The 23,440-nt window shown below is 27.1% G+C and overlaps 2 protein-coding genes across 4 annotated transcripts; both read left to right on the top strand.

Moving 5' to 3' along the window:
• Window positions 1–4,601: 4,601 nt before the first annotated feature.
• LOC124926057 (glucan endo-1,3-beta-glucosidase, basic isoform-like) lies at window positions 4,602–15,357 on the top strand. Of its 3 annotated transcripts, none has more exons than XM_047466222.1 (2): window positions 4,602–4,717; window positions 4,829–5,859. In XM_047466222.1, exons 1-2 carry the CDS (start codon window positions 4,621–4,623, stop codon window positions 5,779–5,781), a joined length of 1,050 nt encoding a protein of 349 aa, XP_047322178.1. In that variant the 5' UTR covers window positions 4,602–4,620; the 3' UTR covers window positions 5,782–5,859. The 3 variants fall into 3 exon arrangements, with proteins under 3 accessions (XP_047322178.1, XP_047322179.1, XP_047322177.1); XM_047466223.1 differs by lacking the exon at window positions 4,829–5,859 and adding an exon at window positions 14,227–15,357 and having other exon boundaries at window positions 4,610–4,717; XM_047466221.1 differs by lacking the exons at window positions 4,602–4,717; window positions 4,829–5,859 and adding exons at window positions 13,983–14,121; window positions 14,227–15,357.
• Window positions 15,358–15,812: 455 nt separating this feature from the next.
• Window positions 15,813–17,187, top strand: LOC124926367 (H/ACA ribonucleoprotein complex subunit 1-like protein 2). Its single transcript, XM_047466574.1, has 4 exons — window positions 15,813–16,064; window positions 16,166–16,314; window positions 16,416–16,531; window positions 16,766–17,187. The coding sequence occupies exons 1-4, from the start codon at window positions 15,917–15,919 to the stop codon at window positions 16,947–16,949; spliced, it is 597 nt and encodes a 198-aa protein (XP_047322530.1). The 5' UTR covers window positions 15,813–15,916; the 3' UTR covers window positions 16,950–17,187.
• The last annotated feature ends 6,253 nt before the right edge of the window (window positions 17,188–23,440 follow it).

Below are 23,440 nucleotides of genomic sequence, written 5' to 3'. Positions count from 1 at the left end.
ATAAAATATATTATTCTTCAGGATTTTAGGACTTTTTTCATTATTTTTCTCTATTTCAATTTTACGTGTTTGAGGATCAACAACCTTAGTTTACTCTTCGCTTTTCTTCTCTATTATATCTTTGTTTTCATCTTATGTCTCTTCCTCTTCTTTGTCTTTAAGTTTATCTTCTTCAACATCACTTGTTTCATCAATTTCATTATTTTCTTCATCATCTGATTCTAACTTGTTTTCTTCCTCTACATCATTGCTTTTTTCTTTCTCCAATTCTCTTTAATTTATTTCTTTGTATTTTTTCCTTGCTGATTGCCTTTAACTTACACAATATGCTCTTTGATCCTTGATTCTTCTGTTTTATTTTTCTATTTTTCTTCTTCTTGGCTTTAAGGATTTTTTGTTCTTCCTCAATTTCTTTTGCACATTTAGTGCTAGCATGTTGAAAAGTATTGTAAAAAGCACACATGTATGACCTTCATTCATATGAGATTTACATGACTATAGACTTTCCTTTCTTGTCAACTATTGTCATGTTTTTTGGCCGCATACTTTGATGATTCACTTCAATGATTATTCTAGCAAAGGTAAATTGCTCTCCTCTTTCTGTAATTGAGTCAATGTATAATAGTTTCCCTAATAAAATTTCAAAGTGACTTAAAACTTTTGCATTGTACTATACATGTGTATTGTTGGAATGTTCCAAAACTTAAACCATATCTGAGATGTTTCCTTTGGTTTGTTTAGTAAGTTTAACTTTTCAGACCATCTCTCCAACTTCATACAGTTGGATCCAATATAAGTATGTCCATGTTTCAGAATATCATCCAAGTTTGATCCTTTTTTGAACTGCAAAAATCGAGATCATGTATATTTGCAGAAACTTTTTTCAGTCCCTTCTACTCTCATTGTTTCATTAAGGCTTTTTTGGTGACTGAGAATGATACTCTGTTATTCTCTATGTAGTTTTCAACCACTATATTTTCTCATTCCTTAACACATTATTCTACTTTACAGTTTAAATTTAAAAGAAGAATTGAGTATCTCCACTTTTATTTTAACATCTCCTAAATAAAATTTTCCTTCATAAGCATGATCCCCTGTTTCATTTCCTATATTATATTTTTAAACTTCATTTACCAGTTGAAATTGCTCATGATAATATAAGTATTTGATTTAGAGGACTTCATCCGCTCCCTCATTGTTTGTGATATTGTTTGTGATAGTAATGTTTGACGATAACAAGTTAGTTCTCTTTTTTTATAACCTAAGTGAATACAAAAGATTAAATTTTGTAATATAAGTACTGAAAATTAAGTCATTAATAGTTTTTTTTCTCTCTCTTAAAGAGTCTTATTAATATCTTAAACATCAAATTATTTTTATTATTATTTTTATTATGAACATATAAAAATTATATGGAATCAAAACTAAAAAAACAGTGGCTAAAATGATTCAAAATCACTTAAATATTACTTAAGAACTAATTTAATAATACAAAATAAAATAAAACAAAAGTCTCCTAATTGATACCGTCTGAGTTTGTGTTTTTAGTGATAGTGAAAATGCATCTTATCAGTAATGTGTTGAATCCCGAAACCACACAATAGAAGTCCACTTAATAGAAGTTAAGTAATTCGAAATTAGAATTATATAATTTTATTATATTTTTAAAAAATGTCAAATAAAATAATTCAAGTAGCAAGAAAGTTTAATTTTCACTTGAAACACTTTAAATTAAAAGGAGGGTAACCGTGGATCAAACTGGCTAGTATCCTTCATTACCAAAAAAATAAAATAAAAATACAACTTTAAAAGAGTGAAATGTTTCATTTCAAATAATAAAAAAGTTATTAAAATTACAATAATATGTAGGTCTTGTAAATGAATTAATGATAGAGCAATATGTCAAATATGAATAGTAAATTGATAGAAATAAATAAATAAGAAACAGCTAGCATGGCGGATTACAAGAAACATTGCTCGACCCCCAACAAGCAGAGACAATTTCTTCTTCCTAAATTAATTTATTAGGAATATATACGAAGACTATACTTGTAGAAAATTTCACAATATATATATATATAAAAGGGCGGACCTAGTGGGCTTGTAAAATTTTAAAACACTTTTTTTATATAGAGATTCAAAGAGTTTGATTTATCAAAAGAGGCGGGTCAATCCTAACAGCTAATTAAGCCTGGACAACTTGAATGTTTTTTTTTAGAAAATATTACTGTTTCATCCTAAGAGGATACTAAATACTATTATAACATTTAACTAATTAATGTAAATTATTTATTTTAATTATATCACAAAATTTTATTTATTTTCACAATATAACATAAAATATAATATTTTTTTAATATAGCCGCCCCCAACTTGGAGCTGGCATGCCAGAAGACATTTTGGATGCATGCAATAAATTAAGACTATTATTATATCTCTTGTTTCTTTGTGTGGAATATCTTCACAAAATTTTATTTGTTTTCACAATTTTTGTGTGCATAAAGCAGCACAAACTTCGGGATGGGCATACCAGCAGGCAAGTTGGATGCATGTGACTATTATCTCTTGTTTTTTAAGGTGGAATATATAAGGGTGACTATTGGTTTGATGCAAATCTTATCTCTTAATTCGAACTCAAAATATTAATTTGGTAAGTTAATTTGGGTTGGGTTGGGTTAGGGTTACTCAAATTATCTAAATTAAATAAAATAAATTTAATTTATTTCTTTTTTATTAATCTAATATAAACTAATCATCTTCCAACTTCTTAATTTTTACTATTTTGATCTCCATTACAATTAAATGAAAAATAATTACAAATTTTAAAACTTATTAATAATATATTTATTAATTATAGTCTAGCTAGCCATACAGAACTAACATACCAGTATTATTATTCTAAAACTCTTTAATGAATTAATTTATGTACGAAGTTTATCCTATTCCAGACTTATTTAATATAAATGATTTAAATATTATTTAAATAATTCATATTAATCTCACCTATTATTTCTTTAACTAATTTAGTAATTAAAATATCAAAATAATTTTAAAAAATCAAAATTATGTTAAACGATCAAAAAACGTATAATAATGTCAAATACATATTAGACGGAGCAAAAAATAAATTAAATGGACCAAAATTATTAAATGTGTCACAAGTGTGTTAAACATCTTAAATATATCAAAAACGTGTTAAATGTGCTAAAATGTGTCAAACATGCTAAAACGTGGTAAACGTGCCAAAAATGTGTTACACATGCTAATATGTTTAAATGTGCCCAAATGTGTTAAACATGCTAAAAATATGTTAAATTTGTCAAAAACATGTTAAACGTGCCGAAAATGTGCTAAAATGTCAAAAACGTGTTAAAAGTGTCAAAACGTGTTAAACGTGCAAAAAATGTGTTAACTTTGTCAAAAACGTGTTCAACGAGCCAAAACATGCCAAAAATATGTTAAACATGTCAAAATATGTTGTATGTGTCAAAACGTGTAAAAACGTGTTAAAAATGTCAAAAACGTGTTAAACATGCAAAAATATATTAAACGTGTAAAATTGATTAAAACGAGTTACATTCTTATTAAAACTAAGAACGTATTCAGCGAGTCAAAACAAGTAAAACAAATCAAATATTATATAAACGAGTTAAAAACGTGTTGAATAAGTCAAAAACGTATAAAATTAGGTAAAACGGATCAAATAACTATTAAACGGATCAAAATGTGTTAACCGAGACAAAATGTGTTAAATATTAAACGAGTAAAAAACGTAATAAATATGTTATAAACTAAAATTTAGTTTTGGTTACCCAACCCAACTCATAACAAACTCATATTATTCAATAATATGGATTGAATAATGGATTGACCAAATTTAATTTGAGTTGAATATAAGTTGAGTAATATGAGTTGGTTACCATTTGCACACCTTAGAAATATCTTCTTATTAACCATTTTCATAACTTGAAAATTACTAATAAAAAAAAAATGTAGAATTAATATTTTGTATTGAACTCCATGACATATGTGTACTTTTTTATTTATTGTGTTTATGCGGTGAAGTAAGTTAGTTAGTCAACATTTTAATTATACTATCACATTGTTGATAAATGATACAATGTACATCTGATCAATTCGTTATTACAATAATTTTGGACATCAAGATTCAAGATATATATGAGTGAGCATTGAGATAATAAACTAATAAATCATATTCATATATGATATAGTTTGATTAAATATTACCACAAGGTAAAATGATCAAGTAAATGGAGACGATGTCCAAATTTATTAAATAGTTTGTATTATTGATGTTCTATGACGAGCTAGCAATAAGGCATGAATTAGTGGATGGAAATTTAAGATATATAGATGAAGACTTTTCATGCCTTGTGGAATTCTTCCATTTGATCAACAAAATAACAAGATGATGATGTGATGTCTTATATTTGGCTCTTTGCTTAATTTTACTGGCTGCCTTGACTAAGAACTAAGAATTGGGAAAAATAAATAGTTTAATAACTAATGGAATCATGTGATCATCATCAATCCACTATAAATTGAGCCGTCTGTTTTAAAGGATTGGATCACAAAATAAATACTTCTTTCTCTTCCCCAATGGCTAACACACATTTTAGCACTAAATCATCAACTTCTATTTCCTCTCTAATGTTTCTCTATGTTCTTCTTTTAGCTGCCTTAGTTCACATAACAGGTCCCTCTAACTTCATTCCTTCCGCTTTATTTAAATATGTTTAAATGTTCATTTTTCTAGTTTCCTATAGAAATAATTATAACCAAAATTGAATATATATATATATTGTAGATGCGCAAATTGGAGTGTGTTATGGCATGCTGGGTGACTTACCACCAGCGTCAGAAGTTGTGGCCCTTTACAACCAAATGGGTATTAGGAGGATGCGACTCTACGATCCGAACCAAGCTGCCCTTCAAGCATTGAGGGGCAGCAACATTGGGATCATTATTGGTGTCCCCAATGATCAACTCCAAAGGGTGGCTTCTAGTCAAGCCGAAGCCAACACATGGGTCCAAAACAACGTGAGGAATTTTGGGAATGTCAATTTCAAGTATATCGCGGTGGGGAATGAGGTGAGCCCATTAAACGGAGCCACGTCAGGATTTGTACAATTCTTATTGCCGGCAATGCAAAACATTCAAAACGCAATATCAGGGGCTGGCCTTGGAGGTCAAATTAAGGTATCCACGTCATTAGAAACAGGGATACTCGGAAATTCATTTCCTCCTTCAGCAGGAGCGTTTAGGCCGGAGCTTGGATCTTTTATGAACCCTATCGTTCAATTTCTAGTCAGCAACCGTTCGCCACTACTACTTAACGTGTACCCTTACTTTAGCTACGTGGGTAACACTGGATCTATTAGTCTCGACTATGCTCTGTTCCAAGCCCCTTCGGTCGTTGTTCATGATGGTCCGAACGGATATAGAAACTTGTTCGATGCCATACTTGACGCGGTCTACTCGGCCCTTGAGAGGACCGGGGGTGGGTCAGTGCAGATTGTCGTGTCGGAGAGCGGGTGGCCTACGGCTGGAGGAACGGCGGCAACAACTGAGAACGCGAGAATTTACAACTCAAACTTGATTCAGCATGTAAAGGGAGGGAGTCCAAAGAGACCCGGGGGGGCCATCGAGACATACATATTCGCCATGTTTGACGAGAATAATAAGAGTCCCGAGCTTGAGAAGCATTTTGGCTTGTTTTTTCCAAACAAGCAGCCTAAGTACCCAATTAATTTTGCTTAATTAAGCAAATGGGACTTATTAAATAAGGGCATTATTATTAGTAATCCCCAAATGAATCATTTCTCTAGCTATTGTGAATTTGTGATGCATGCCCTTTTGAGGTTGGGAAAAAGATAAATTAAATAAGTGATGAATTGATGCCATATATACCACATCAAAGATCAATGCATGCCATGTTTTGTTATGAATTTTGTTAGTCCACTTAATCAACATTTTGATAAAAAAAAACTTAATATGAAAACTACTGGAGCATTTATGTTCAGTTTTTTTTTTTCTTTGCAAGAAAATTTATTATTTTCTAAGCCGGGCTTTTATGTTGTTTTTGTTATCATTTATAAATATCAGATAATATTAGCTATCAAAAAAATTATTTTACATGGATTATTTATTTTTATTTTTTTCAAGTGACAAGATTGATTTATAAAAAAGTAAATATAATGGATTCTATTGATAATTAAATTGAAAGGAATGTAATAACCTTCTAATATCTATAGACCAAACAAAAAAAAAGTAAAAATAAAAAAATTATGTTTTAATATTTTAGGTACAATTTAATGATTTATACATGTCCAGTGAAGTGGGGTCTATCTAACTTTTAATTTATTTTAAATTTAACAAAAATAAATTGACTAAAGTCTATATAAATAAAGGATTTAAATTAAGTTTTATACTATTTATTTTTAATTCTGGTTATACCCTTTATTACTATTACTATTATTATATAATATAATAAAATAATTTAATTTAAATTTTATTATTCAAATTAAATTTATTTATACATAATCCAAACCATTTTTTTTAATTAATACGAATACAAATTGTATAATGCAGTGTTTGGTATGATAAATATAAACTGTAAGGGGTATAAATTATATAGGTTATTAGTAATTGGTTTAGAGTAAAATAATATGTATAAATTATATATGTTTTATTGTTTTGTGTTTGATTGGTGAATAAGAAAGTATTAAAAAGTGTAAAACACTATTTTAATTATATATATTTTTTTAATGTTTATTATGAGTAGTTTATATTATTAATCGGATAGAATTTTATTTAAAAAATATATATAATTATTGTATAAATATATTTTTAAAATAAATAATATTATTATATAGTTTATATTATTTTATATATAATTTCTTATAATTTAACTTATATATAATTTCTTATTATTTTAGATTAATTAAATTATTAAATTCAATTCAAAATAACTTAATTCAAATCAAAATAGTTAATACTTGAATTAATTGAATTATTAAATTCAATTTAAAATAACTCAATTCAAATCAAAATAGTTAATATAATTTCAATGTCAACAGCTCTTCTTATGATAATCCAATTTAATATTTTTTTATTTAATTACTTCATTTTTAATTTATTTTATTACTTAATATTTTAGAATTATAATTAATTTTATTTATTTATAATTTAAATCTTAAAAAAACCTATATAATATTAAAGTGAAATTTAATTTAAAGAAAAACAAATTAAATTTTATTTTATTTAAATAGTTTTAATAATTCTAATTCGATAGATATAGGCTGCAAGAGGATATTTCTACTCAAACAGAACTAAGCCAATTGGTATTTCAGATTGGATTTAGGATGAACATATCCTATGTTCACCCTATATAAAAAATAATGATAATTATATAATTATTATTATAAGTTTTTTTTATAATTTTATTAAATCAAAAATAATTTTATATGTATTATTGTTTTATATTTATTTTGTTATATCCATTTAATAACATTTAAATTTAATAAATTTAATTCAATAAAAGTTTATATTATAATTAATTTTTAAATATGAATTAAAATTTCATTAATTATTAAATATAACAATAAAAAAATTATAATCAAAATATAAATTCATATATTTTTTATTCTTATATTATATTTTTATACTAAATACCCAATACAAAATTATAAAAACATATAATTTTTATTCATTTTTATAATTAAAACCAATTAACAATATTAATTTATATAACTATACATGGTTACGATTTATAATGCAAATTATATCTTATATAATTTGTACATATATCAATCACTTCTTAAATAAAATAATAAGTTAATAACATGACAAAATCAAAAAGTCTTAAATAGTTAATGCTTGATTGAAATGGCCCCATAAATTGTTAAGTCCTGTTTAATGGATCACTATACACAAATGTTGATTTTTCAACTATTCAATTTTATCACTCTAATTAAGTCTTTTCATTGCATTCCTCACTTCAATAGGGTCAAGACTCAAGTTTAGTGTAAAATGGCACAATACTTAACACGATTAAAAAAAGCTTTTGTATATTTTTTTATTATTAATTATTATACATTTCTCTTAATTAATATCAGATTTTACTTTTCAAAAACTCATTTAAATGTCTAAGATAGATAACCCTAAAACAAACAAGATATTGTAATAACAATACATTTTTTTACTTAGTCAATTAATAGTTTAATAGTTTAGTTTGGTTCGGATTCATGTTATTTGAATAACCTAGTTATTTAAAAGGTAAAAAATTGGTAGTTATTTTGAGGAAATGAATTTTTTTTTTGATAAAAATTTAAAAGAATATTTGTGTATAATTATAAAATACATTTTATTTTTTTGAAAAAAAATATTTTAATATACCTAGGATGTGTTTGTTATGAGGTATTGGAGGTATAACATTATTGGTATAGTATAAACTATACTAATAGTGTTTTAATACGGTGTTTTGTTAGGATTTTACCATTAGTATAAATTATACCTCTATATAATTTATAGAGGTATAAAATTGTAACTAGTCCCCTAGATATAACACTTTTTTTATATCACTTAATTTTTAATTTTTCATTATAATCTTTATTAATATATATAAATTATTATTATATAATATATTCAATATATTTTATTTAGTTTTAATATTATTATTATATTTAATTATTTTTAATATATATTTTTAAATAGTTCAATATTTTAATTAAAAAATATTTATTTATTTTTATAATAATAATTTTATTAATTATTAATTTATATATTTACTTATATTATAAATAATAATTTTATTTTATTATAATTATTAATAATATTTAAATTAAATAAACATTATATTATAATTAATTTTTATATGTTAATTAAATTTACATTAATTATTAAATAATAGTACATTAATTTATAATAATAAACAATATTATTTATAATATAAATAAATATAAAATAATAATAATTAAAATTTTAAATTAATATTTATACAACTTATAATACATCCTTATACTATATACCAAACACAAAATTATAAACCATATACAACTTATACCATTTTTTATAATTCATACCAAACATCAATAAATTATACCATTTATACTACCCTATATTATTTATACCTCGTTACAATTTATACCTTATATAATTTGTACCACGTATTAAGCGCTATCCTAATAAAAAAAATTATAATTAGTCTAAATATAAAAACGCCTACCTTCATTCTAATTAAAATTTATACAGTTTCATGGTGTATCAGTCTCGTAAAGCAAGATTATAAGCTAACAAAATTTAACTATAAAAGTATATTTGTTATAAATCTTTTTGACAAAATAAATCAACACCAAATATAAGAGGTGTCACCACTATTATCATAAGCTTGTTCTAGGGATTATTTAAATAATTCAACTATTTAACCTAATTAAATATTTTATTTCTTTTGTGATATTATTAATTTGTTAATTAAAATATCTTATATTTTATAATAAAATAATTATAATTTATTAATAAAATTTAATACATTTTAAATTTATTTAAAAAAAATACATAGATAAAATTACCACAAATTATTAATTTTAAATATTGATCAAACTTCTAACAAGCCCATATTCACCTTCAAATTATAACTGTTATTTTACGCTAAAATGCGTTAATATTATACTAGTTTTAAATAATACGTACTATAAATTATAGTTAAGGATGTATTGCGATTAGACACTAAACAATTTGTCGAGAGTCATTTAAAGTGTTTTAAAATAAAAATACAAAACTACTAACTTAAGATATTTGTGTATGACCTAAAATTACAAAATATAAATTATTAGAATGATACACGTGCATTATAAAAGTTAAATTACGCTCAATAATATGATCATAACAAAATTAATATCACTTCGCGACCTGACATTAGACGGTAGCCGAAAGTCACTTATAATCTTTTAAAATAATTCATAAAAAATAACTCATAACTCTTATATAATTTCTTTTAAATTCGCATGAATTTGTGTTTAAAATTGAAAATTTGTTTTTCAATTAATAATTAATAATATGAATTCTAACGTTTCAATGGGAGTTCTTCAGTAACTTTTCAAATATATAATATTTGTTTCCTAGTGCATCTTAAAATTTTAAAATATCTCAAATCTATACTAGTTGAGATTAGAACATTAAATTATTAATTTTGTAATTATTAGTATTTGATATAGTCGTATTACATATTTGTAATCATTTCAAATTTTGTTTTTGATAAAGATAGGATTGAAAAATAATTGTTGAATTTTCAATAACTATAGTTGTCATATATTATTCATAATGTTATTATCATGATATTTTCTAATATCCGTTTTAAATAGTCGGTGAATTAAATCAGAGAGTTAATTGTTTTTTTAGAATCTAACATTTTGGTCAACGTGTTTGTATTCTTTTTTTCGTCTTATGTTTTATAATTTTTTATTTTATTTTTTATGTCTTTTTCTCTTTTGTTGTTTTGTTCTAATATACTTATTTTTTTTAATGTAAATGACCATTATATATATATATATATTATGTAAGTAAATTTTGACAGTAAATTATGTTAATTAGTGTATTAAATAATGAATTATCCAAAATTATTTGCACTCAATCATTGATAAAGTCCACTGGGATCTCCTAATTTATTTATTTTTTTTCATATTTTTCAACCTAACAAAATGTTTAAGAATCAAACTCTCTCCATTTGAGTTTAAGATTTTTACCATTTAAATTATATTAGATGAGCTCTTATTTTAAATTTTGTAATATAAGAATTGAAAATTAAACCATTAATAGTTTTTTCTCTATCTCTTAAATAGTCTTATTAATTTCTTAAACATCAAATTGTTTTTATTATGAACACATACAAATTATATGAAATCAAAACTAAAAAAAAGTGGCTACAATAATTCAAAATAAATTAAATATTACTCAAGAACTAATTTAATAATACAAAATAAAATAAAAAGTCCTAAAAGATACCTTTGCGATTTTAATGAGAGAGAAATACATACAGTATTGATCCGAAACCACACAATAAAAGTCATTAAAACTACAACAATATGTAGGTCAAAATATAATGAACTAATGAGAGAGCAATGGGTTGAATATGAATAGTAGTAAATTGATAGAAATAAATAAATAAGAAACAGCATGGCGGATTACAAGAAACATTGCTCGATCCCACCAAACAGAGACTAAATATTTTATGTTTCCTTATGGTTATTAATGCTATAGCCAATTTCTTCTTCCTAAATTAATTTATTGGGAATTGACTTGTGGAATATTTACGAAGACCATACTCTTAGAAAATTTCATAAATATATATATATATATATATATATATATATATATATATATATATATATATATATATATATATATATATATATATATATATATATATATATATATATATATATATATATATATATATATATATATATATATATATATATATATATATATATATATATATATGGAATTTAAGCAAACAAATAAAAGTATTTCATAAATTTTAATTTTTGATTTCTTTAATTATGTTAGTATTTGATTTTGTTATATTTATTCTAATTTTTTATAAAAACGGAATTTTAGTTTAAGATATTGAGTTTGGTGAAAATTAGGCATGGTTTTATATCTAGAAGTCTAGACACCCAAGTTAAAAAATAATTAAAGAACTATTTAATAAATAAAATAAAATTGAAGTCTTCATACCTATTAATTTGTTGACTATGAAAGTCAAGTAATTTCATATTACAAGTTTTATGAAATTTAAATATTTTACAGACATACATGGCCTGTCGGGTATGGGTCGACCCGTTCGCCACATAAAGATAAGTGTGAAACTACGTACGAGTTTAAGCTTAAACATTGATTCAACCATTATTAAGCTATATATAAACCCAGATAAAAGAGAGTGAAATATTTCATTTACAATAATTTTTTCATGCTAAGAATTATGAATAGTAAAATTAATAAAAAGAAACAAAAGAAAGAGTTTGGCAGTAGTAGTAGTAGTACCGAAGCTTGATTTATCCCATGGCCATGGGCCATTGCCAGAGTCGCCTAGGACCACTCCTCTTCTCGGTCAACTTAAAATAAATATATATTTTTTTAACTATTCTGGTTTGATCTTAAGACACTACTAAATACAATTATAACATTTAACTAATAATATCCTTTCTTCTAACAAAAAAAAAATAAAATAAAAAATAAAATGAAAAACAATATTGTTGCTTTTGAGGTTTTGTGTTTGAACTAGTCTGTCAATAAGTTTGGTTCGCCGGATCAATTAATTAAATGGGTTTGCAATTCGAAAAAAGAGAAACGAAATTCATCGCATGTTAGTTTATTAATTATAATATTTATATATATATATTTTTTTTAAATTAGAAATTGAATAAAAAAATTTTTTTTTTCATGCCCACCGAGAGATGGTATTGGTGTAGGCAATAAATTAAGACTTTTGTATTTTGTTTCCTTATGTAGAATATCTCTACATCTTCTTAATTATATGAATTAATTATGTTATTTCTTCTTCCTAAATTAATTTATTAATTTTATTTTGATAAAAAAAATAATTTTAATTAAATTTAAATAAGAATTACATATTTGATAATTTAGATATCAAATTATATAAACAAAATTATAAAAAATAAAACTCTCAATAGAAAAGATTCAGTGATCAAAACAATTTATTGAGGGTTCTTTAAAGACGAATTCATTTGAGTTTCTAAACGATGAGTGTTTGAAGTAAAGAAAGCCGAACAAACCAATAAAACAATGTCGAAAGAATCTCTACCAAATATTTTTAGCGGCACTTAAAATTATATTTAATCGAGGGTTGATAAACAATGCCTAAAAAGATCATGCTAAGGAAATAAACAATCTATATATGACCAAAATAGTGAGAAATCTATATAAATCATGAGAAGATATCTATAGGTGGTCATCCATATTAAAAAATATCAAATTGAGTAACTGATTATTACATCTAATTTGTTGTTAAGAAAAAGACGGACAGAGAATTGAGAAATTATCACCAACACAATCGGAGGGTACGAGCAACAAATGACTAAGAGTAGTATTCGGACTATAAAAATTCGAGAGAAAAAAATCGGTCCGATTAAACAGGATGTCATACCAAACAAAACGAAACATTAACAAAATCTGAGTAATGAAAAGAAAAAATGAGACACACTATTTGAACTTAATTTTTTTTTTATTAAAAGTGATGATCATAAACAATTAAGGTGCATATTTGATTACATATATAATTAACTATTTTCATAACTTTAAAATTACGAAAAACCCTTTTGAATTAATATTTTGTACACAACTTCATGTGACATATGCCTACCTTTTTTTCTTGTGCTTACAATGCGGTGGTGTGAGTTACTTAGTCAAGTCAATATTTCACCTCATCAAGTTGTTGATAAATGATATAATGTTCATCTGATCCATTCATTATTTCAATAATTTTGGACATCAAGAAGACATATATGAGTGAGCATTGAGATAATAAATTAATAATCATATTCATATATGGTAAAGTTTGATTAAATATTACCACATATTTCCTTAAACAAGGTAAAATGATCAAGTATATGAAGATGATGTCCAAATTCATTAAATAGTTGGTATTATTGATATTGTTCTATGACGAGCTAGCAATAAGGCCTAAATTAGTGGGTGGAAATTTAAGATAGTTGAAGACTTTTCATGGCTTGTGGAATTCTTCAATTTGATCAACAAAATAACAAGATGATGATGTGATGTCTTATATTCGGCTCCTTGCTTAATTTTAATGGCTGCTTTGACTAAGAATTGGAAAAAATATATAGTTTAATCGAAGTTAGATCATGTGATCATCATCAATCCACTAGCTAGCTAGTGAACCTTCTATCCTTTCAGCTCACTATAAATAGAACCCTTTGCTTAAAGGATTGGATCACAAAATAAATACTTCTTTCTCTTCCCCAATGGCTAACATACATTTTAGCCCTAAATCATCAGCTTCCATGTCCTTTCTAATGTTTCTCTATGTTCTTCTTTTAACTGCCTTAGTTCACATAACAGGTCCCTCTAGCTCCATTCCTTCCGCTTTATTTAAATATGTTTAAATGTTCATTTTTCTAGTTTCATATAGAAATAATTATAACCAAAATTTAATATATATTGTAGATGCTCAAATTGGAGTGTGTTATGGCATGCTGGGTGACTTACCACCATCTCAAGAAGTTGTGGCCCTTTACAACCAAAAAGGTATTAGGAGGATGCGTCTCTACGATCCAAACCAACAAGCCCTTCAAGCATTGAGGGGCAGCAACATTGAGATCATTATTGGTGTCCCCAATGATCAACTCCAAAGGGTGGCTTCTAGTCAAGCCGAAGCCAACACATGGGTCCAAAACAACGTGAGGAATTTTGGGAATGTCAATTTCAAGTATATCGCGGTGGGGAATGAAGTGAGCCCATTAAACGGAGCCACGTCAAGGTTTGCACAATTCTTATTGCCGGCAATGCGAAACATTCAAAACGCAATATCCGGGGCTGGCCTTGGAGGTCGAATTAAGGTATCCACGTCATTAGACACAGGGATACTCGGAAATTCATTTCCTCCTTCAGCAGGAGCGTTTAGGTCGGAGCTTGGATCATTTTTGAACCCTATCGTTCAATTTCTAGTTACCAACCGCTCGCCACTACTCCTTAACTTGTACCCTTACTTTAGTTACGTGGGCAACACTAGAGATATTCGTCTCGACTATGCCCTGTTCCAAGCCCCTTCGGTCGTGGTTCAAGATGGTCCGAACGGATATAGAAACTTGTTCGATGCCATACTTGACGCGGTCTACTCGGCCCTTGAGAGGACCGGGGGTGGGTCAGTGCAGATAGTCGTGTCGGAGAGCGGGTGGCCTACGGCTGGAGGAACGGCGGCAACAACTGAGAACGCGAGAATTTACAACTCGAACTTGATTCAACATGTGAAGGGAGGGAGTCCAAAGAGACCCGGGGGGGCCATTGAGACATACATATTCGCCATGTTTGACGAGAGTAGGAAGGATCCGGAACTTGAGAAGCATTTTGGCTTGTTTTTCCCAAACAAGCAGCCTAAGTACCCAATTAATTTTGCTTAATTAAGCAAATGGGACTTCTTAAATAAGGGCATTAATAATCCCCAATGAATAATTTCTCTAGCTATTGTGATGCATGCCCTTTTGAGGTGTGCAAAGAGAAAAATAAATGATATGTAATACTACATCAAATTAGTGCATGCCCATGTTTTTAATGTTATTGATTTTCTTTCATAGTTTATCATCTAAAATATGAATGTTTTGACATTTATGCCTTATGAAAAGTGTAATTCATACTACCATATTCATTTGAATAATATAATATGATTAAAGATCATGTTAAAATATTATAAAAAAAAAATATTGTAAATAAAAAATTTCAAATTCAACATATATACTAGAATGAGCCCAATGTTACATTTGGGCCTAAAAGTAAATATTATTAAGAGATATATTAAATAGTTTAATATAAGATATTTATATTATTTTTAGTATTAATTTAATTTATAATTTATAATTTATAGATTATATATTGAATATTAATAATATTTATATTAAATTAAAATAAATAATAGTGATATACTCTAACCTAGGTTAATTGAAATTACCATCCTATCCCTTTAGGGTTGTTGTATTTGAGAGTGTTTAAAAGGGGATGCTTCCGTCATTTGATGAGGCTCATTATAAACCCTAAACCCTCCTCTGTATATTTCATCTCTCGCCTACATTTCTGCCGCTTAGGGTTGAGAGAGTTTTTTAACTTTGCCTCTGTTCCAGTTCGATTTTAGGTTTCTTCAAACATGAGACCTCCCATGAGAGGCCGTGGTGGCGGTGGTTTCAGAGGCGGTAGAGATTCCGGAGGCCGCGGCTTCAGGGGAGGCGGCCGTTTCGGAGGCGGAAGGGGCGGCGGTCGTGAGGACTATAACCAACCTCCTGAACATGTCGTCGGTTCGTTTTCACTCTCTCTCTTTTTCTCTACTTTCTCTATATCGCTAATCGTTGTCTGAATCCTATTGCTAAATGACTCTGTTTTTTTGTATTCTGTGTAGAGGTTTCTTCGTTCATTCATGCTTGCGAGGGAGATGCAGTCACGAAGCTTACAAATGAGAAAATACCCTATTTCAATGCGCCGATCTATCTTCAGAACATGACCCAGATCGGTAAAGTGGATGAAATTTTTGGCCCGATCAATGAATCTGTGAGACATTCGTTTCTAATTTATCTTGTTTATGTTTAGATGTTGTTTCGATTTGGTTAAGTTTGAATCTGAAGACTAATTGTGTTTGTTTGCTGCTGTAGTTATTCTCTATCAAAATGAATGAAGGCATTGTAGCAACCTCCTATGCAGCAGGAGACAAATTCTACATTGACCCAGCTAAGCTTTTGCCTCTTGCCAGATTTCTCCCACAGCCTAAGTACGTTTTCTCTTAAAGAGTCTTTGATTTTCTATTTGGTGCATTAATCTTATTGAATTAGTTTGAATATCTTTCACATTTTGATAATCTATCATCAATATTCAAGAACTAAAACTTGTTGATCACTAGGATTTGAATTATTTTGAGGTTTTTCTTTTGTATGATCTATCTATGTTTGTTAATAGTACATGAAGTCTGTTGATTGAAATTGTGTGTTCATTTGAAAATCTACAGGGGATCTGTCCAATTTAGTAGAGGTGGTGGACGCGGTGGTGGTGGCCGAGGAGGTGGAAGAGGTGGTCGTGGAGGAGCAGGTGGCTTTCGCGGTAGAGGTGCTCCTCGTGGAGGCGGTAGAGGAGGTGGTTTCCGAGGTGGAGGTGGTGGCTTCCGTGGTGGTCGTGGCAGAGGACGATTTTAGGGTTTTGGGATGGAAAGGGGGTGGTAGTGGTGTTCATGAACCAGACTTCTATGTTATCCCTTTTTTGTATGGTTCTGGTTGTTTACTTAAATTTGCATTATGGATGATAGGATGTTCTTGTTGGTTTTAATTGTAGAATTTATCAATGTTTTCTTGTTTTAATTAGTAGTTTCATCTTTCAAGTGGCTATTGGTTGGCCATGACTTCAATTTCTTTATGAGAATTATTGATCAGATCATCCTCATTCATTGCAAAACTAGTTAAATCTTAGATCAATTATCTCAATTTGATTTTCATTTCTGCTGCCAGAGGTTGTGCTAAAAATTTGTTATTCTTCAAACGATCTCTGACTCCAATGGTTATCCTTTACTGGTGAGTAGAAATGAATTTGTTATTCTTCTTCAATGAATGCAGTTAAATTATACATTCCTCTCCTTCAAGTTCTGACTCACAAGTCACAACCCTAGCCACTCTCTTCTCCTTCAAGTAGTACTGACTGCTCATCCTTTCCCTGCAGCAAGGTAACATGGCAATGTCACATATTTTTCATGCAACTTCAATCAAACACTTCTATGTTGATTTTAAATACTTGTATGAATGATTCTTAGTTGCAATATTGACTATTGCGGCAATAATTAAATGCTAAAACTCTCAAATCTAAGGAGCGTGTTTGTTACAAGATAACTCTCAAATCTAAGGAGCATGTTTGTTACAAGATGAAATTTCAACTAGTGATTTAGTTATTGGTTGATTTGTGACTCTTCATGTTGCTTGATATATGTGTGTAGTTAGTCATATGTTCAAGTCGATTGCTCAAAATGGTCTAAATTAATTTCAAAAAGATTCTTCATACTATTTGATGCAATTGATAATCTAATTGCTATTGTAGTTTGAGCAGTTTTCACGTGTGATGATCTTTTGATGTTTATTTGTTAAGTTGGGTATTGGAAAATAGATGACTAATGCTACAATGTTTATGAGTAGAAAGGAAAAACAACCTTAATAGTCTTGTTTGATCATCTATCCAAATAACCAGGTTTTTTAAGTCACAATGAAAATAATTAAAATGAGGGCATTTGGGTGATGATTTGAATGATTCAAAATGTGATTGTTGTTTGGATAGCGTGTTGTTTGGTGATAATCTCAAATAACCCATTTCAATAGTTTGGAGCATCTGGAAATTTGTAATCAAATGACTTGGTGTGTTTATTTGGGAACTATTTGCTCTGCTCCAAAATATGAATCAATTACACTTGACAGCCATTTGGAAATATCTATAGAAGATTCCTACTAGTTTAGAGATTGTTTCAAAGGGCAATAGATTGTACATGTATTGAGTAGGCAACTCTTTAAATAGTAAATTAAATCGATTTTCATTTTCCAGTTACTTCAAGTATAGTTCGGTTATTGACATGCTTAATACATAACACCTTATGATCCTGATGGTGATTGATTTTAACTAGTTTGAAGGGATAATATTTGGGGAGATAATTAGATGGATTTGTAGCTCAATGAGGTAAAAAACTACTACCAGGACAAATTTAATGAACTTTGTGATTCAATTAGCTCAAATCTTAGTGTACAATATATTTTTTTTTATTATAGTTATCCTTATGGATTTGGAGATTAAAACTATGCTATTTTGTCATACGGCTTTGTTTCATTCAATCAATAAGGAAACCTAAATGAATAAACCTAGAGTATGACAAAATAGATGAGCTTAAGAAGAAGAAGAAAGGAATTATAAATGAATCCTCTGATGAATCATCAGAAGAAGAAGATGAATATGATGATTCTCACTTGGCTGACCCGAAGAAGGATTTGGAGTTCTTGAATGCTTTGATTAAAGCAAAGAAAGGGGATCTCTCAAAAGACAAGATTCAAGTACAAAGAAGTAGGTTGGAAACGATACGGTTTAAGTGTAGAAGAAATCTTAATGCTTGACGATAACGAGTTGAATCAATACGTTTCTCTTAAGAAACTTGCTCCTTACTTGGAAAAAGCCAACAAAAACAGAGGAATAGGATGCTTCTTCTAGAATTGAAGGACCATAAATACAACAACAATAAGAAGAAGAATCAGAAAGACAATAAGGGGAAATCACCACCTGTCTTGGAAGAAGGTAACAACGCAGTCAAGTCGGAGTATCCCCGTCTAGGCTTATGGTAAAAAGAAATGAAGTGTTCTTTTATTCTAAAAAACTGTTTTTGCTGTTTTATGACACCTCTAGAAATATGAATTCATCTCAACCTTTTCAATCTTATGAACACATCGTCTGATTTTATCAAATTTTGCCCACCTCAATCTAATTCTTTTTGTTATTTATTTAAGCCCACTTTAAAAAAAATTTAAACCTAACCTACCACCTAATCCATCCATCCCTAAAAACCACCTCATACTTAAAGGAATTGAAACAATTATATTTTAATATTAATAGTTTAAACTGACATTTTTTTATTATAATTTCATCCTAATGTTTATCTCAAATCTTAACATGTTTCCTATTTTATTCTAATATTACTAAGAAATGAATTATATAATTCATTAGCAACATAGACAATAATGATAATAGTAATGCTTTAAAGATCAAATACTACGAATTTAATTTTTATTAAAAATATTTTAAATTTAAGTAGAGAAAAACATATATAAGAGATAGTAACTTAAATTGTTTTTTTTGTGTGTGTGTTTTATTAATATATGAAAGATTGCTTTTAGTTCTATGACTTTTTTTAATTTGTTGTTATTTGTTAATTTAACATAGGCTTTCTTTAGTTAGTTTTGCTATGAATTAATTAAAAAAATATGAAATGTTATTATTCTCTGTAAGGTTTTTTAATTGGTAACATAATTTTAATCCTGATTTTATTTACATTGTGGTCAGGGCCGGGCCCTGGGTAAGCCCTCGGGTTAGGGCAGCTCACTCCCAGGGCAGCCCATTTAATAAAAATATATAAATAAGTTTATAAATATTTTGAATATGTTGTAGTTTAATGTCTCAACATTGAAATTTAGATTTTTTATTTGGTTATGAATTCAAACTTCACCAAAAACATTTTTTTTTATCAATTTTTAGTACTAGATCTAGGAAAATAAAAAAACTTTTATTTCTATCTGGGTATTGTGGTTTAGTTGCGATTGTTATTAACTTTTAAAAGTCATATGTGTTTATAAATAAAATTAAAATATTTAAGAAATGCAATAATAATTAAGTTTATTTGTTATAAAAATATTAATTATTTTGTCTAAAATTAAAATCATAAAAATTTATCAAAAAACATTGTTTTATTTGTATATTTACATAAAAAGAAATTCCATATAAACATCTTTTATATCAATAAAAATATAATTCAGTCACATCTTTTATATCAATAAAATAAATAACTCTTTAAGTTGAGTAAATGTAATGAATTTAGGTTAAGTGTAACTTTTCACTTACAAAATTTAAAAAATAGTAGGTTAATTATATTTTTATATTATTATATAAATAAACATAATTTAGAGGATAAATAAATAATGAACGACTAGTGAAAGACAGGATTTAAATAATAAACATAATTGTTTTGCTAAAATATTCCTTTTATTTGGGTAATTTGGAATAATATTATCACACATATCCTTAATAATTTGGATTGAACAATATATATATATATATATTTTATATAAAAAATAATATTTTATTATTTGAGCAAAAGATTAAAACATCCTTAAAAATAATAATATTACTTTAATATTTCAAATAATTTATTTAATGAGATTGAAGAAAAGATAATTAATGGGATGATAATTAGTTTGAAATAATCTTAAATAATTCACTTAATGTCACTACTATTTGAATAATTAGTGGTTGTGAAAGTGTCAAAAATATTTTTTTTAAATTAATTATAAATTTATTCAATAAATAACATGAAAACCTATATAACAATAAATGTTTTATTTAAAAATTAAGTAATTAAGAATATTAATAAATGATAAAAAAACAAATATAATAATATTAGTTTTCTTTAAAACAAAATAAAAATTAATATCATACAAAAAAAATAAAATTAATTTACAATCATAAAAATTACAAATATATCTGTATAGTGTATAGTATATTATTTGGAAATATATATTATATAATTATACCACATAATAAACTAACATTAAAAATGTATATAATTTATAACCTTTTTTTATATAAAATCAAATAAATAAAATTTTGGCAAGAAACTTGGGATTTGATAATTTAATAATCACTTTTAATAATAATATTTTATTAACCAAAAACAAAATCATAATATATTCATAAATTATAAAGAATTGTCTCGATTTTTTGAAATAATATATATAATTTATAAATATCTTAAAAAACAATATATAATTTAAAAATATCTTAAAAAACAATATTCATGTTATATACAAACCAAATATAAACTGAAATATATATTATATAATAATAAAATATTTTGAAATTATAATTTTATTTAGATTTTTTATATAATTCTATTTATAATATATTTTATTTTTAAAAACTACTAAATAATTTATTAAATAAATATTATTAATTTATATATATAATCTATTTATAATTATAATAGTTAAAATTGATGATAATTTTTAATAAATATTTTAAACAATATTTTTATTTTGAATTTTTTAATAATATATATATATATATATATATATATAATAATTTTATTTAGAATAAAAAGTATTTCTTAAATAAATACGTGTTTTAATTAAGAATAAAATATTTTGAAATAACTATTTTATTTAAATTTTTTAAATAAATCAATAATTTTAATTTATATATATAAATTATACTATTTAAAATATTATTTTTATTAAAATAAAATTATATATTTTAATAATGTATTATAAATAAAATTGTTAATTTTTAAAAATAAATTATAATCTCAAAATATTTGGTTATTTACTTAATAATTATTGTAAATAAAATTATATGTTAATTAATAATTTTATTATTATAAAATTAAAATATTTAAAATATTAAATTTAAACAAATCTTTTTCACTATATATATTCTTTCTTTGCTAGTCGTAAGTCTCGTAACTTCACAAATCACATCACAATTGTTTTTCTTATTCTCGCACCTACAAGATTTTTGAAAGGAATTGTATCCTTTTTTCTAATAATTAATCCAACATGAGATCGTTCAAGAAGCCAACGCATGGTATGTTTTTATTTCTTGTTTTATATACTTGAAAGAGAAGATGATTCTCATATGTATATATTTTTTTTGATTTGTTTGCTTCAGGTAATAATAGATATACCGCTAATCCATCGTCATCGTCGTGGGAGAAGAGGTTCTGCAAACAGATCGGTAATATGTCATGGTCAGATTTCGTTGAAGCCAAAAGGTATATTCATATATACCCAAACGTCATGAATTGGAATGATTCTGCAGTCGAAGAAACATTCAACAATGCCAAGAAACGCTTTTCGGCCGATATCAATGGCTTGCCTTGCGATATACCACTGCCCGATCCTGACATCCACAATGATGTAATCGACTGGAATAACGATATTGATGTTGATCGCGAAATCATCTTGGACTTGGACCGTGAGTTTGTGGCACCAGATGTTGAAGGTGGAGTAATCATTGGTCTACCTGATCCTTATGCCGGTTACTCCATTGGCTGGGGTGATTTGGACGACGTTCCAAACGCAGAAAACAACGACTTTGTCGAGCCCATACATGCGACTGGGTGGGGAGAGGGTTTCAACGATCCCCTACCCGCGACTGGGTGGGACGAGGGTTCCAACGAGCCTATAGCCGTGAATGGATGGAGCGACGGTTGTTTCAACGAGCCCGTACCCACAGCTGGGTGGGGCGAGGGTTCAAACGAACCTATAGCCGTGACTGGATGGGACGAGTCGTACAAACACATTGTCCCAACTGGGTGGGGAGACGATAAGAATTATGTAACTACCGGAGATAACGGTTCTTACGAACACATAACTGCAACATCGTGGAACAATGACAGTAGTTATGTATCCAAAAATAACAAAGGTTTTCCTAATGTATTCCAAAAATATTATGTTCCACACAACAACAACAACAACAACAGGGACTCGAGATGCAAAACCTCAAGGTTTAATGGTAACCACCGGAATTGGAGTGGCAGAAACATGAAGAATAAGAATTTTGAGCTCATTCGTCTCCCTTAATGTCGTGAATTTGTGAAAACTCATTAGTGGTTAGAGTTTCAGTTAAGATTTTCATTGTTTAGAATGTGTGATGTTAGTATGAGTAATACGATTTACTTTGTGTGATATGATTCTAGAGCTTATAACCTTATTCTTTTTTCCTTATTTTTGCTGATTTCAAATCCATATATATGAGATGTTAGAAAAGCAAAAGTAGTATGATAAAATATATATATATATATAATGTGAAAATAGTAATTTACAAATCTGGTTCTCCATGGGAAAGAAGGCTTAAAAAAGAAATTCATCACTTAAACTAACATTATCTCCCTCCACAA

Source organism: Impatiens glandulifera, chromosome 2, assembly GCF_907164915.1.
Source record: "Impatiens glandulifera chromosome 2, dImpGla2.1, whole genome shotgun sequence".
NCBI lineage: Eukaryota > Viridiplantae > Streptophyta > Magnoliopsida > Ericales > Balsaminaceae > Impatiens > Impatiens glandulifera.
This window is presented reverse-complemented; position numbering and strand designations above follow the sequence as displayed.

Coding starts and splice junctions, on each gene's coding strand:
- LOC124926057 (XM_047466223.1), top strand. CDS start 4,621: ATGGCTAACACACATTTTAGCACTAAATCATCAACTTCTATTTCCTCT. Junction 4,718..14,226: donor TGCCTTAGTTCACATAACAG/GTCCCTCTAACT, acceptor TATATATTGTAG/ATGCTCAAATTGGAGTGTGT.
- LOC124926367 (XM_047466574.1), top strand. CDS start 15,917: ATGAGACCTCCCATGAGAGGCCGTGGTGGCGGTGGTTTCAGAGGCGGT. Junction 16,315..16,415: donor TTGGCCCGATCAATGAATCT/GTGAGACATTCG, acceptor TTGCTGCTGTAG/TTATTCTCTATCAAAATGAA. Junction 16,532..16,765: donor AGATTTCTCCCACAGCCTAA/GTACGTTTTCTC, acceptor GAAAATCTACAG/GGGATCTGTCCAATTTAGTA.